General features: G+C 41.4%; 1 protein-coding gene across 2 annotated transcripts in view; it reads right to left on the bottom strand.

Moving 5' to 3' along the window:
- LOC148032688 (protein TIC 22, chloroplastic-like) overlaps positions 1-5,254 on the bottom strand; it is a 116,713-nt gene extending 111,459 nt beyond the window's left edge. Inside the window, exon 1 of one of the 2 annotated variants that reach the window (XM_087683317.1) lies at positions 4,699-5,254. In XM_087683317.1, the coding sequence (XP_087539443.1) occupies positions 4,699-5,190 (492 nt within the window). In that variant the 5' untranslated portion in view covers positions 5,191-5,254. The remainder of the gene's footprint in view (positions 1-4,698) is intronic. The other variant, XM_087683316.1, reaches the window with a different exon arrangement.
- Positions 5,255-13,156: the final 7,902 nt, after the last annotated feature.

Here is a 13,156-nt window from a genome sequence, read left to right as displayed (position 1 = left end):
ACCTCCACCTGAGGTGTATACATACAACTGAGGGTCGGCTTTGGAACGTCGATACCCTAATTTCTCCTCGAGGAACAAGTCAATCTTCTCATTCCAAGCAGGAGGAACCTGCTTGAGGCCATAAAGAGCTTTCCGTAAGCTATATACCTTACCATCAGAAGCACCGAAGCCTGGAGGCTGCTCAACATAGATCTCCTCCTTCAATTCTCTATTCAAAAAGGTAGACTTCACATCCAACTGATAGGCCGGCCACCTCCTATGGCTAGCCAAGGCAAGAACTACGCAAATAGTAGCCATCTGAGCTGTAGGGGCAAAAGTATCATGGAAGTCAATGTCTGGGTGTTGTGCAAAACCTTTAGCAACAAGGCAAGCCTTGTACTTGTCCAAGGTGCCATCACTACGGTACTTGGTCTTGAAGACCCATTTGACTCCAATGATCTTATGAGGAGGCTTCGGTACAAGAAACCAAGTGCCATTCCTCTCAATCGACTCCAGTTCCTCCTGCCCCATCGCTTTTTGCCAGTGATCATACTGTAAAGCCTCCTTGATGGAAGTCAGCTCCCGATCCTACATGACACGAGCCAGCAAACAGTAATTAGTGTAAACAAGCTCAATGTGGTGTGATTGATTCCTCCGAGAACGCTACAAGCCATCCTACGCCGTCACTCCTCAGGGACCCCCTCAAATCCTCCATCATGAAGAGTGTCACGAGCCCAATGAGGAGGAGGCCAAATCTCACCTCGGATCTTGCATCATCACTCTCCATATACTAAAGTTTCGAGAGGGTCCACCGACGGTGGGGGAGCAGGCGATGAATCCAGTGGCTAAGAACTAAGCTTCTCATCCGAAGAAAAGTCCTCAAGAGGCACAAGTTCCAAAGGAATAGTTGCTGGTGCCCAACTATCACCAAGATCTCCAAGAACAGGGTGTTCCTCACCCCCCTTTGAGGCTAGAACTTCCACGAACCGAACATCATCGCTTGTATAGACATCCCGCTTAACAAGATCATACAATCGGTAGCCTTGAGACTAGGAGCTATAGTCCACAAACACCTGTCTTTTGGAAGTCGCTTCAAATTTGTCATGTTATGTCTTCGGAATGTGAACATAGACACCATACCCAAAAACCCTGAAATAAGAAACATCTAGCTTGGACCCAAAGTACGCCTTATATGGAGTCATACAAACAACAATGGAAGTAGAGGAATGATTAAGGATGTGAACTGCAGTAGCCACAACCTCAGCCCATAGACACTAAGATGTCTGACAATGCTCCATCATGGTACGGGCCATCTCAATCACACTACGATTCTTCCAATCCAAAATGCCATTCTCCCAAGGGGTGTTTGTATTGACAAACTCCTGGTGAATACCATGATCTCCATAAAAGAGCAAACTCATTAGAAACAAATTCTCCGTCCTTATCCGATCATAAGGTCTTCAGCTTCTGACCTAATCGGTTCTCCTCAAATAGCAACCAATCCCTAAAGTTGGAAAAAGCCTCTAACTTTAGTTTCAAGAAATAAGCCCATGTCATCCTGCTATAATCATCCACAATTAGCATAAAATACAAGCTCCCTCGAAGGGACTCCGTCCTTATCAGGCCACAAAGATCAATAGAAACAAGCTCCAAGGGTGCACAAGACCACCTCGAAGCCTTGTTGGGAACAACATCACAAATCTGCTTCCCACGGATACAGGATACACAAGACTGTTGGCTTACCACAATATCCCGTAAACCTCGAACAAGCTGTCCCTTTGACACCTTCCGAAGGTAATCATAATTGAGGTGGCCAAACCGAGCATGCCAAAGCTCGAACTGAGTTTGGGAGGTAAGAAGAAGAGAAATCAAGGCAGAAGAAGACCACAACTTGTAGACTCCATTCTCCTCATAACCTAAAGAAAAAACCTGTCTCAATTCACGATCCGGAATCCGAAAAGAATCCGCACAAAATTCGACCAAAAGGCCGAGGGCGCAAATCTTATTCACCGAAAGGAGATGGTATCCCAAAGTCGGCACATAAAGTACCTCAAATGTATGGGCACCACCACATCCATCTAGAATAAGATGCATGTTGCCCCGTCTCTATATAAGAATAGACAAACTGTCACCAATGAGAATCTGGCCATACGAAGGCCACAAATGAGCAACACCTACTAAAAAAGAAGTCGTGTGCCGGGAAGCACCACTATCAACAATCCACTCCCGAGTGTATGGGGTCGTCAACGCAACATTAGAATCCATCAAGCTCGAATCTTCAACCACCTCCAAGTGGAGAAAAGCAACTGATGAGGGAATAACCACCACTCTAGAATCCTTGGAAGGTTTCTCCTTCTTCTCCTTGTCAGAGCAATTCTTCTTCCAATGACCAGTTTTGCCACAAATGTGACAAGTAGACTCGTTTTCTTTGTCCTTCTTAGATTTGTCCTTCTTCTTCTTCTTTTGGTCCTTCCCCTTCTTCTGATAGGACTAACCAACCAAGGCCTCAAATTTCAAAGCATTGATACCTTCCAATTGCTCCTCTTGGTCCAAGACCACAGAAACCAACTCTTCCTACAGAAGAGTCTCGGACCACCCTGAAGCAATCAAGGCATAATAAAAACCACTGAAACGAAGCGGTAACTATGAAAGAAGAGTTATCGCCATATCTTCAAAAGTGATCACCTTGCCTCCATTTTAAACTTGCATCTGAAGCTCACTCAGCTTGTTAATATGCTCCCGCATAGAAGATAACTTGTTGACACTCATGGTCCGCATTTGCACTTCCAAAGAAACTCGCTTCATGATGGTTATCCAATTGTACATCTAATCAAGCTCCAACCATATCTCTCGAGCCACCATCAAATGCTCAATATGAGAGATAATGGTTGTAATACATGAGAAAAATAAAACGAGTGAATATGAGCATTGAATTTATCGCAATGTGCTTGAGCATTTGCCAACTCCACCTTATCACTGAAAGAGAGTCTGAACTCGTCTCGCAAAGAAGGAGGATGAATAGCCTCTGTAACAAGCTTCGCCAAATCATAGGATTCCAAAATGGCAAGCATCATGACCTGCCAAATGCAGTAATTCTCACCATCGAGCTTTTGATCTGATATAGGAACTGGTAAGACGGGCACCTTCCCGTCCATGATTGCCTTAAACTCAATCTCGGTCTCAGAAGACATCTTCACCTACAATACCTACGCAAAACACAAAGAACAGCCCCCCTCTGATTGTGAAAATACAGCATATTAGGGCTCTTGTTCACTCATCCCGCTCCTTCTTCACCCGCTGGAAGTGATGAAAAGGTAAAATATGCACTTGAAGGCCCAAAACGCAACCTTTCTTCCTTCTCTAACAGCAAAATAACAGCAACAGCTTCAGCAAATCTTCTCCTTTCTCGCACACCCACGCTCATCTCAGCCTTGTTCTGATGCGCAGTCCACCTTCTTGCACTTGAATGCTGAAAACGCAACCTTGTGTCATACTGAAATCTCCTTTCCAATTGGATCCACCCTAGGTCAGTCCTTCAATGCTCTAATACCATGTCAGAGTGAAGCAATGCAAAAGCGAATGGGTGCAGAGAGAATATCTGCGTATATCTCCACCTCGAAGATCTCAATCTCCGTCAGCCCCAAGAGCAGTCTCCACAATCTGCAGCCTGAAATTTGTGAAAACCAACTAATCAAGACTGCTGGAATCAGGGCAAATAGATCGGGTCTCCCTCCTTAAGGTATTCCCAAGTCTCAAGCCCTGACCTGGTCATCGCTGGGACTCTAGGGCAGAAGCAGTTTTGTCTAGCCCATAACTGTAACATATATAATGTTTTAAAAATAGCATGATTTGGCTTAGCCAAAACTTGAACTACAAAACTAGTATAGCCAAAAAACAAGAGTAAACACTTCATTGGATATTATGCAGCTACAAGACCTAGTCAAGCCAGTCTACTCACAAATCAAATTTGCGCATCATGCATGATCAGATTCTTTTGCTAGGTCGTCAATAAAAATACTAATGGCACATAGAGGATGAGATATCGCTACATACTTTGTCATTTATTGCTCTAAATGGAGATTTGCACAGTATGTGTGATTAGATTTTTTGATAGGTTGTCAACAGGAACACTGATGGCACATGCAGGAACAGTTATCATATTTATACATATGCATGAATGTCACAGATATGTACTTTGTCATTCATAACTTCAATTGGAATTGCGGTTAAAGGAATTCTGTGGAAATAGGATGCAATTTACAATCCTTGGTAAATGGGTCCCAAAATAGGGTGCATTATAGGGAAGCAAAACCAAGGATAAACATTGGAGCTATATACTGAAGATATAGTGAAACAAATTGATCTCCCAGCTCATGATACTGCAGCTGCTAGACCCAAAAATAAAATCTGTGGCATTGTCCGATAAAGCTCCAAACTCAGGTCTTATTGTATTTGTAGTCAACTAAGGATGGTCTAGTCCTCCAGCCACCAACAATGGTTCAGAGGTGAATACAATAATGTGAGACTCCGATCATATTTGTCTGAAAAATCATGTGCATCTGACGGAATGCACACACACTGAGAATTACGAAGAGAGAGAGAGAGAGAGAGAGAGAGAGAGGGAAGAAGACGCATATGAACATGTTTACATGAACGCGGTCATAGATTCGTTGGCAGGAACAACTCATAAGATAAGCCGTACGAGACCAAAACACATACCTGCTCAAGAAGCGCTTCAGCGTCACTCCGGCGAAAGCAGAAAAAACTCAAAGACCTCTGGTTCTTGGAATCAGAAACCAAAACAAACTCATTGTGAGGGTTGCAGACGGTGTAGACAGGGATCCCATCGAGCTTCTGGGCAACCTGCTCTGTGCTCAATGCAATGTCGAACAGATGCCTGCCTGTCGTCTCCGTCTCTGTGGCCATCATCTGATTGGTGGAAGAAAGGCATGCGAATTGTAAAGAAGTGGGGGCCGCTTGCTCCATGGGCAGTTTGAGAGCACCCAATCTTCTGCCTGCGTCTGCGATGAAGCGGCCGCAAGAATGCTGCAGTCGAGAGGGCGGCCATTGCGGCAGGTGTGCCACCCACGGGTGCTCCTTAGCTCCTTGAAGAAGGCCTGTCAAGCACCTGCCCGCATGGTCTCGCAGCTGATGGAGAGGTGATTGAGCGACAGGACCTGCTCTAATACAATGTCTGGCTTCTTCTTCCATTCCTGGACGTACCTCTGTGAGCTTGCCAACGCTTAAGTCACAATACGTTTCCCCCCCGCCTCCCCCCTTTTAAATGCCATGCAAATGATAGGCTTTGCAATGACATTTTGCTAAATGTTTGTGAAATCCTCTTTGAATTCACCATCCTTAAGCATACATATCTCATTTCTAGTAAGGCAAGTCTATCTTAGAAATCCTCTTTGCATGCACCATCGTTAAGGGTAAATATCTCATTTCTAGAAAGGCAAAACTATCTTAGAAACATAGGACAAAGTGTGGGTTTGACCATGGAAAACTGGCAAAAGACCTTGTGACATGTTGGGAAGGTTGCTTGAAGGCTATCATAGCATCAACAAAGAATGGATGTCATGATGGTCATTTGGGGAGGAGGCAACATGATACCATTGTAGCATGTAGAGGCTATATTCTTAATTCTCTTATTGTCTTTCATAGCAATAGTATTTTACTTTATTTATTGAAGAACCTTGGAGATTTCATTGCAAAACGGGAGAGCAATAGAGTGTCTCTTTCTCGATTTGCCTTGATTGCTCGTTGTTGTTCAAAATTGGTCATGATATGACAATTATGTATTTACCATTATGCCCATTGAGTAAATCACTTCTACAAAAAGGGCGACTCTGATTTTGCCAAGCAGTCCAAGTCATCATCTAGGTCTTCTTATGTTGTGTCAAAATAGCTAGGTTTGAAGGGCATGATCAAGCACTCATAGACAGCTCAAATTTGTACTCCTCCCATGAGCATGGAAGGGTTTTAACCACTTCAGTTATTTTTCTATCTACAAGACCCAAATCCATTTGATCGAACGACAAGCAAACAAAGTGAATGTACTATCCAAACATTTTTTGCATGTGACAATATTTGCACCTATAGTAATGTTGACACCAACTAATTCCATGATTGACAATCCTAGAGATGGGTTGGGTCCAGTACTACATACTTGTTTTTTAGGGTTACTTAATAGCTTCGACATTGATGATGGACTCTTGATTGGTTTTGTCTTTCCATTAGGTTACAGTCTTCTTCAATTCAAGTTGCCGATTATTGCCAAAGGTGATTAGTGGTGGGATAGTCATTGTTTGTTGTTGTGTTAATGAACTTGGACTTTTATCAGGAAAGATTGTTGGTAAAATGAATTAATTGATGCGACATATTCCATATTCCTTATTTGTTGCTTTTGGTATCTTAACTTGAGATTGTTCAGCAGTTGATGTGGTTGGTGATGACATAAGGATATTTGGGTTGTTTCGGATGATATCTTCGTAGTTTAGAAGGTAGCAAATGGTTGTTAAAATTTGGGAAGCCATATAAGTCTATTTTTACCATAGTACCCTTGAGCATGCAATAAGGCCTTGGGAACCTGTCATGTTTGAATATTGGTTCTCCTCCAATATCGATTATGCATTGGCCTCAATTTCTGGTTCATGATTTGCAAGTACAACAAATTCCTTGCTAGTACCTTTTACTTTTGTGATCCACTTCTTTAGGTCACTCTTAGCATTCATGACCTTGCTTATAGTTTTTGTTTTGGCTCTTTGCGCCTTCGATTGATCCTTGAGTAGGGTGTTGTCCCCCTCCCTATTCAATGAAAACATTGTTGGCATGTCCTACTTGGTAGATATAAGAACACCCTTGTCAAAAGTCATGATAATTGTTATGTTGCAAAGGGCTAAGTATATGCAATAAATTTCATAGTTGACATTATACTTGATCTGTCACTTAAAGGTTCTACCTAATAAGCTTTATTTCCCAACTTGATGATCATGTGGTAGTACATGGAAGATCATAGGAAGGCTTTTAGTCTGGATACCTAGCCTTACCTTATACTTCATTAGTAAGTGCATAGTTTTCCCCATATGGATAAAGTTTGGCATTGGTTTGGATCGATTGAGACCAATTTGGATTAAGGTGTCATGCATCAAGATATTGCAATTAGTTTCCTCGTCAATGAGAACATCAAGGGTGTGCTCTTGGGTTTTGATATTACTTTGACCCTAAGATAGGTAACTGGCACTAGTTCCTCGGCTTTGGGGTTAGATTTGGTGATGCTCACTCCCTTGATAAGTGATGTGCTAAGTCTATCTAGTTTACCATTGATATCAAGCTCTAATAAAAATTCATTGGTGTTTGAGGCTTCATCCATAGATTTGTCATTGATAAGCTTTTCATTTGTACCTCCTTCTTTTGGCTACTTGTCATTTATTGAGTCATTAATCGTCAATCAAAGTTCATATTGTGCTAGAAGAGTGTAGTTGTACCCAAGGTCTATGTTCGAATCCATGGAAGGACATGGTTGGTGCTTCTTCCTATCTTTACATAGGTGGGTTAGATACTAGATTCTCAATAGACCTGATGTTTGTTGGGGATGATGGTGGTTCCATGCTTGAGAACTCTTGCACGTGGTGATCTAGCACTAAGTCTATGACCTTAAAGTATGATTAGTTCTCTACTACCCAAGCTTCAACCTTCTCTATGACTTGCATCGATTGGTGAAGATCAAGGTATTCTTAGACTTTGGCACTCCCCTCTTTTCCATATTGGGTGTTGAGGTCATTACTTCAATGTTCTTGACATGTCTTCTAGTTGTGAGCATGGGAACAATGTATTGCAAAACATGGTTTGGGCAAGAAGGTAAGATGAGCTTTGGGGGAAATAAGAAAAACAAGTAGTGAATAATGATGGCATGAAATTAGCTCAATTGATTTTATAGCGAAGCAAGCACATGTTTTATAGCCTTTTAGCGATGCCACTCTTCCCTCTCTTTGGTTATGGGACTCACAATTTTTGAAGCTAAGGAGGGGTAGGCTACAATGCGGTGAGAATGAGGATTTTTTTGACCAGTAAAGAGTTTCCAATTCTTCTAATTCTCAGAAAGATCAGATAGATGAATCTCTTTGATTGAGCAAGAAAACAAAGAGTCAAAAAGAGAGAGGCCAAGGGATCATGTGCCTATAACACTTGTCACTTTTGAACTTCACATTGTTGTGCCTTTAGCAATATCTCTAACACCACACTTAAATGTGACCTACCTTTTGTGTAATGTTGAAGGTTTTATGTGCGTAATGTATACGTGGCCTTAGGATACTTAATGTGTTAGCTACCTTACTAAGTCTCCAATCAGGTGAGCTAGAGGTTCTGCACCCTAGGCAATGCACACTTGGTTATAACCATGCAAGAGACCTCACTCACTGATGGAGCTGTGAGTTTACCTTAGGATAAAGTGTATTCATCCCTATATTTTAGTCTAGTGCTTAATGGGGGGAAATGGTTTGCATAGGGATAACTAGTGTGTCGAGGGAACTAAGTTAAGGCTAGCAGTATGGGTGTATGTGGACCTAGGAGGGAATGTACTAACTAAGACATAAGTAATAAACTATGGGTTAGTTGGGCCCAGCATTTGAGTGTGAATAAGATGTGCATCTATGGTTTGCTCAGTTGTTTTCGTTGGGGAATGGTGCTTAGCCCCATTGTGCTAGTGTAAGCATGTGCTAATGAATGTGGTGGTACCTAATGGTTGAAGACAAAGTGTGTTGGGGAGTGTGAGTTTAAGGTCTTAACCTAGTGCATCATATGTGATTTCTTTGTGAGATGATGTCTTAACGATAATTATGTTGTGGGTTATCGATTAGGTTGGTTCTAAGGGTCTAATGAATATGGTGTACAATGCATCCCATGAAAATGCCTAGTATCTTAATTCCTATATAAAGTGGTCGTGCCTTATGCCTAAGTGCAAACATGCTATACTATAGCAAGGACCTAGCTAAGTACGTAGATTAAACTAGAGTTTTTGAGGTGTGAAGTCCTATAGTGCCCTACCTAGTGTGCATGAGGCCCTTCCAGAGTAAATGGTGCTTAGAGTGGGGTTCTATGAGATGTATTTGAAATAGGTAATGACATGGCATGGATGGATAGACTTGTGTGAGTTTATGGTACGAGCATTAGTAATTGAGTCAATCTAGGAGTCACAAGGAATGTCATGTGTTTACTTGCTCAAGATCTTATTGGAGGGTGACCCATGTAACCCTAGCTTCATGCCTTATAATTAATCAATGGTATTACTACTGGTCACTTGACTTCGTGAAAGTTGCGATCTAGAGGAATCATAATAAATGAACTAAACCACAATTAAAAATGATTTTTTGTCTCAATGATTGATTATTATGCCTTAAGGAACATGTAATGCACACCTTGTGTAATGGGCTAATTCAGAAAACTATTCATATATCTTTCACTATATGGTAGCATAAATTGCATAGATAACTAAAGTAGGTTGGGTGTGTGGTCTAGAAAGTAGGTGGATATAGGTCTTGATGATACTATCCTAAGGATGGTGGACTTGGATTAGTCATGTCTTTCTATGTTATTATTAAAGTTAGAACCCATCAATCATGACCATTGGTATAAAAATATAGAACCTAGGTTAATATTATTTTAGGGGAAAGAGATAATAGAGAACTAGTTCTTGAGGCCATGGAAGTAGTTGCCACTCTCTATGAATCAAGTGTAATGTAGCTACTCCCATCCATGATTGGTTGCAAAGTGACCATCTTAGATGGGTGTTTGATTGTTGTTTGTCAAAAGACCTCAGAAGTATAAGGATCCTTGTATATTAAGGCCTTGGCATTTTAATGCAAAATAGAGTTGGGGATCGCTTGGTAAAATAATTCTATGCAACTTATGGGATCTAGATTGTGTTACTTATAATATATATGCCTTTCCACCCCACATCTAATATAATGTGCTTGCACAAGCAATTGACTATTTGAGCTTGGGCACCCGACATATCATCTTGACCAAGCATGCAAAGTTTCAGCATCCTTGCAATGTAAGAAGAAAAATAATAATAAAGTTGCTAATAGTTAGTTAGTATATATTAGTGATTAGGTGAGTTGGTTAACTTAAATTTTTTAAAAATAAGAGAAAAAGACAAAGAAGTAAAGGAGGAGGATACGAGGGTAGGTGGCCCATTAACAAGCCACCTGCATTGACTCCGCCTCCCACCCTCATCCTTCACATGACCCCCACTTCTTGAAATGCTACCAACTTAGTGGGGCTTGCAAGGTTGGGGGGGCGGGGCGGGGGGGGGGGGGGGGGGGGGAAGGGTTATGGTGCCTTTTTCCCTCCATGGCCAATCCTCCACAATTAACCCCCTCCTCCCTAATCAATCCCCACCTATTAGCCACAACTTTCCCCCCTACAACTATCAACATTAACCTCCTCCTTCGTTATCCGAGCATCCTCCCCTCTGCTCCTTTCCCTTATCCTCATGGCCAACCCTCTAGAATTACCCCACCAAATCAACCCCCACCTATCAACCACAACTTCTCCCCCTACAACTATCAACATTAACCTCCTCCTCCATCATCCAAGCATCCTCCCCCCACTCCTCCTTCTTGGGATAAATGTCCCCCCCCCCCGAACTACTACCTTAACATAGCAGCATGCCCCCCCTTCCTTTCGTCACAAGAAGCCATGAGTCTCCACCCATAATCAATACAAATATATAACATATTTATAAAAATAATATTAAATATCCTTCTCTTATATATAAAGGTGCCTCCTCTCTTGAGGAACATCTTAGGGGACATGTCCAGAGGCTATTTTCCAAAGAGAATGTAGGGTACACACACACACACACATAGGAGAAGAATGAGAAGCAAACAAGACAACGGATGTGAAGCTACTCATGGGCTAATACTCTAATAGGAAAATAAATTCTTGACTGGAACAATGTGTGGAGATGGACACTTGGGGGTGGGGGGGGGGGGGGGGGAGGGGAGGGGAGGGGAGGGGAGGGGACTATAATTAGAAGATTAGGATCAAAATCTCCAATGGTGGGATATTAAAGGAAGGAGGTATATTCAAGATGAAGTTGTTTTATCTTAACAGTATTAATTGGACATTGGTTTATGGATATTATTTTTAGCAATGCTTGAAAAGTATTATTTTCATTGCTTTCATATTTTGATTAAAGGCTAAAACAAGCACAATGTAATGGGATTTTTTATATCTCAAAATGTGGTAGGGCCTAATCAAACAATTGTGCATACCAAGTGTGTGCACAACAACACTATCTAATATATGGTTAGACTTGATTAGTCGAGTCTTTTCAAAATATTGGGAGTAGGAATAGGGCTGAATGATGATCTCCTAGGGTCAATGACTTAGAACTAGGCTAAGCACCATTTTAGGGGACTGTAGCTGAGATTATGCCTTATGGGGAAAGGGGTTGAGCCCAACTCCCCTTCCTCCTTGGTCGCTTTGAACTAAGTGTGACAATTAGTTTGCTCTTAGCTGGGTTCAATTGTTGCAAAGTGACCTTTCTTGGATGGGTGCTAGATTACTAATACAGAGGCTATTAGGTCATAGGTCCCTTAGGTTGATCCTAATGGGTCAAGGCTAATTTTGTTGCAAGGTAGACTTAGAAGTTGCATGACCAACTAAGTCTATAAATCCCCTCCCTTGGTCTTCAAATAACTACCAAACATCCTCTCTCTTAGCTTAGCTAGTGGCGAGTATGTCTCACATGTTATCAAAGTAAAAATGAACAATGGGTCATTCGAAACACATCTTGAACAAATTGTTATTTGGAAAAATGAAACCCTAGTTTTCTCAAGATGAGGACACCTCAATTTCTCAAAGGGGAAGGATAATGTAATATATCCGATTTTCCACCTCATGTGTGACATAACATGTATGCACAAGCGATTGACAATTTGAGTTTAAAGACTTGACTTATCATCTTGACCAAGCATGCGAAGTTTTTGAATCCTTACATGGGTAAGAAGAAAAATAATAATAACATTAGTAGAAGTTAGTTAGTATAGGTTAGTGGTTAGGTGAGTTAGTTAAATTATGTTTTTTTTTTTGGAAAAGCTAAAACAAATAAGAAAAAGAAAACCCAAAGTATTGAGTAAAGGAGGAGGATAAGAGAGGTTATGGCTCATTAATATGTTGCCTTGCATTAATGTCCCCCTTGCCCACTTCTTCAAATGCTACTAGAGCTTAGAAGCCCTTTATGGCACCTTTTCCCCTATCTCAATGGCCTACTCTCCATGATATCTACGCCCCCCCCCCCCCCCCCCCCCCCCCCCAAAAAAAAAAGAAAGAAAGAAAGCCTATTAGCCATAATTGATTATCTTGTAGCCATCGCCATTAACCTCCTCTTCTATCATCTAATCATCCCTCCCTCCATTCCTCCTCTCCATGATAAATGTGTCCCCCCCCAATCTCAAACTACCACCTCAAATAACAACATGCCCCTCTTCCTTTCATTACTAGAAGCCATGAGCCTCCATCCATGACCAATACAAGATAATATTAAATGCCCCCCCCCCCTTCCCCCCCAATATATAAAGACAACCCCCCTCTACCAAGATGTTGTCCTAGAGAGAGAGAGAGAGAGAGAGAGAGAGAGAGAGAGAGAGAGAGAGAGAGAGAGAGAGAGAGAGAGAGAGAGAGAGAGAGAGAGAGAGAGAGAGAGAAGTAGATAAGGCAATTGACACGAAGCTAGGAGTTCAAGCCATGTGTTCTATACCACCCCCTTCTTTTCTACTCTATCTTTCACTCTTTTTCGTTATGGTGCTATGAAGAAGTACATGGAGCCATCAACAAAATGCAAGTAGGAACTCATGCATGAAAATGTCATCTTGAAACCCATGTTTTTCTCTTCTTATCTCCTTTTAAGTTAATATTAATTAAGAAACTATATAAAACTATCATTGTCAAAAAGATTAAATTAAGATATGGTTAAACAAACTAAGTAAAGCATGGGCTAAGTGTAGCTAGCATCATTTTAGGACTTTGTGCTTTCTAGCATGATTTTTTTTCTTGACTAAAGAAGGAAGGATTTCATTAGATAGTAAAAAAGCAACAATGATTACAAACTAGTCTCTAGAGGATAGTAATAAAAGACCACTTAACAAAGATAAGAAAAGCATGAAAGGAC

Source organism: Lygodium microphyllum, chromosome 8, assembly GCF_053477565.2.
Source record: "Lygodium microphyllum isolate KBCC chromosome 8, Lygodium_microphyllum_v1.1.10, whole genome shotgun sequence".
Taxonomy (NCBI): Eukaryota; Viridiplantae; Streptophyta; class Polypodiopsida; order Schizaeales; family Lygodiaceae; genus Lygodium; species Lygodium microphyllum.
Note: the sequence above shows the minus strand (reverse complement) of the source record. Positions and strands in the feature narration are given on the sequence as shown.